The following is a 1940-nucleotide window of genomic DNA, read 5'->3' as shown; positions in this document are numbered from 1 at the left end:
TGTGTCTGTGTCTGTGTCTGTGTCTGTGTGTGTGTGTGTGTGTGTGTGTGTGTGTGTGTGTGTGTTTGTGTTTGTCTCTCACAGGCCTGAACTGAAGCCCATGGTCAAGGAGTCTGAAGCCGTCTTACGGTCAGTTTTGCTCCGTCTTCTTCCCGTGTATTTGTGTAACGGATCGACTCCTCTCAGAAGTGAAGGTGAGTTTTGTTCTGATCTCCCAACAGTTTTCCGGATAACTTTGAGAAGCTGTCTCCTCCGATCCTGCAGCTGGATGAGGTGGAGTTCGGCTACAATCCTGACCAGCGGCTCTTCAACGGCCTCAGCGTCTCGGCTGACCTGGAGTCTCGCATTTGCATCGTATGTATTTGCAATCTGGCATTTGCTAGCATAGTAATCATAAAAATCTTCTTTTTTTTTTTTTTTTTTTAAGTGATACAGTTTGAAACTTTAGACAAAATATATATTTAAAAAATCTATGTAAAAAAAAAAAAAAAATGTTGAGTATCATATTTGATACGTCAGGTTTTTATGACTCATATAGTCTGATATAATGAGAATATGGAGGAAAAACACCTTAATTTTATTCAAATTCAAACGGAGCAAAAATGAGTTTGCTGCAGATGCTGATATTTCTATGATGAAACTCTGATGCTTGTGATGTAAATCAAAGAGATCTTAATAACAGTACAGCAGATACTGACATAAAATGATCTAAATATCTGTCTCTATATCTCCAGTAATATCTCTTAATAAGATGAGATTGAAATGCTCCAAACATATAATGCAGTGATTGAGAGCTGAAGAAATAAAGGCTCCTCAGAAGATGTGAGATGTTCTGGAGGCTTGTGAAGATCATTCCTCCGCTGAGGAACAGTGAAAGTAAAGCTTCTGGAAACAAACGCTCCTCAAAAGATCCTGAGGATCAGATTTGAGACTCTAAAACATGATTGATGGAGAATCAAGTAAAGCTGAGCTGCTTCAGTCCAGTAAGAGTTCATCTGGAGATATTATTCTGAGGTTTACTTGATAAAAATCAGTCAAGATTTGACAGCAGAAAGACACGAGAAGCAGCATCAAAAACTCTAAACTATCAATCAGACAACAGAAGACATGCAGTAGATTGAGTGTGTTGGGATTCTCAACAACTTGAGTGTGCTAGTGTATGAAAGATGGTTCAAGTGTACTACAAGTGGCGACTAAATACATTTTTTAAATACAGAGATAGTATGTTAAAAGCGCATTTTAGTTCACATTCATGGTGTCCAAGAATAGCACAGTTGAGTACACTTAGATGATCTTAAGTTTATCTTAAGAAGTGCTAAAGAATCATTTTTAGTATATCAAGTACAAAATTAGTGCGCGGAAATAGAGCACTTTAGGTACATTATGGAAGTGTACTTTTTTTAACCTGGGTCAGCTGGCCATTTGTACAATTACACTAAAAGAGCTTTTACTGGATAAAAGAAAAAACTCTATAAACTATCAATCAGAAGGTGTGCAGGATATTGTGTGTGAAACAGGTTTAACAGCAACGTTTTGGTAATGCTGAACATTTAGAGGCGTTAGAAATCCATGTGTCATATGATACAGTAGGGTTTCTTGTTTTGTTCTGGTTCTGGTTTTGTTTTTTGTTTTGTTTTTTGGTTCTGGTTCTTGTTTTGTTTTTTGTGTTTTGTTTGGGTTTGGTTTTTGTTTTGTTTTGTTTTTTTGTTTTTGTTGGTTTTGGTTTGGTTTGTTTTGTTTCTGGTTCTGGTTCTGTTTGTTTTTTGGGTTTTTTTTTTTTTTTTTGGTTTGGTTTGGTTTTGTTTTGTTTTGTTTGGTTTTTGTTTGGTTTGGTTTTTGTTTTGGATTTTGTTTGGTTTGGTTTTTTTGTTTTTGTTGGTTTTGTTTTGTTTTGTTTTTTTGTTTTTGTTGGTTTTGGTTTGGTTTGTTTTGTTTCTGGT

General features: G+C 35.8%; 1 protein-coding gene across 1 annotated transcript in view; it reads left to right on the top strand.

Moving 5' to 3' along the window:
* The window catches only part of abcf3 (ATP-binding cassette, sub-family F (GCN20), member 3), a 26017-nt gene that overhangs the window by 16364 nt on the left and 7713 nt on the right, over window positions 1-1940 (top strand). Inside the window, exons 15-16 of the mRNA XM_016464468.1 lie at window positions 85-129; window positions 222-354. Coding sequence (XP_016319954.1) covers window positions 85-129; window positions 222-354 — 178 coding nt within the window. The remainder of the gene's footprint in view (window positions 1-84; window positions 130-221; window positions 355-1940) is intronic.

This window comes from Sinocyclocheilus anshuiensis, unplaced genomic scaffold (genome assembly GCF_001515605.1).
Source record: "Sinocyclocheilus anshuiensis isolate Anshui unplaced genomic scaffold, SAMN03320099.WGS_v1.1 scaffold3077, whole genome shotgun sequence".
NCBI lineage: Eukaryota > Metazoa > Chordata > Actinopteri > Cypriniformes > Cyprinidae > Sinocyclocheilus > Sinocyclocheilus anshuiensis.
The sequence above is the reverse complement of the archived record's forward strand: the minus strand, read 5'-3'. Positions and strand labels throughout refer to the sequence as shown.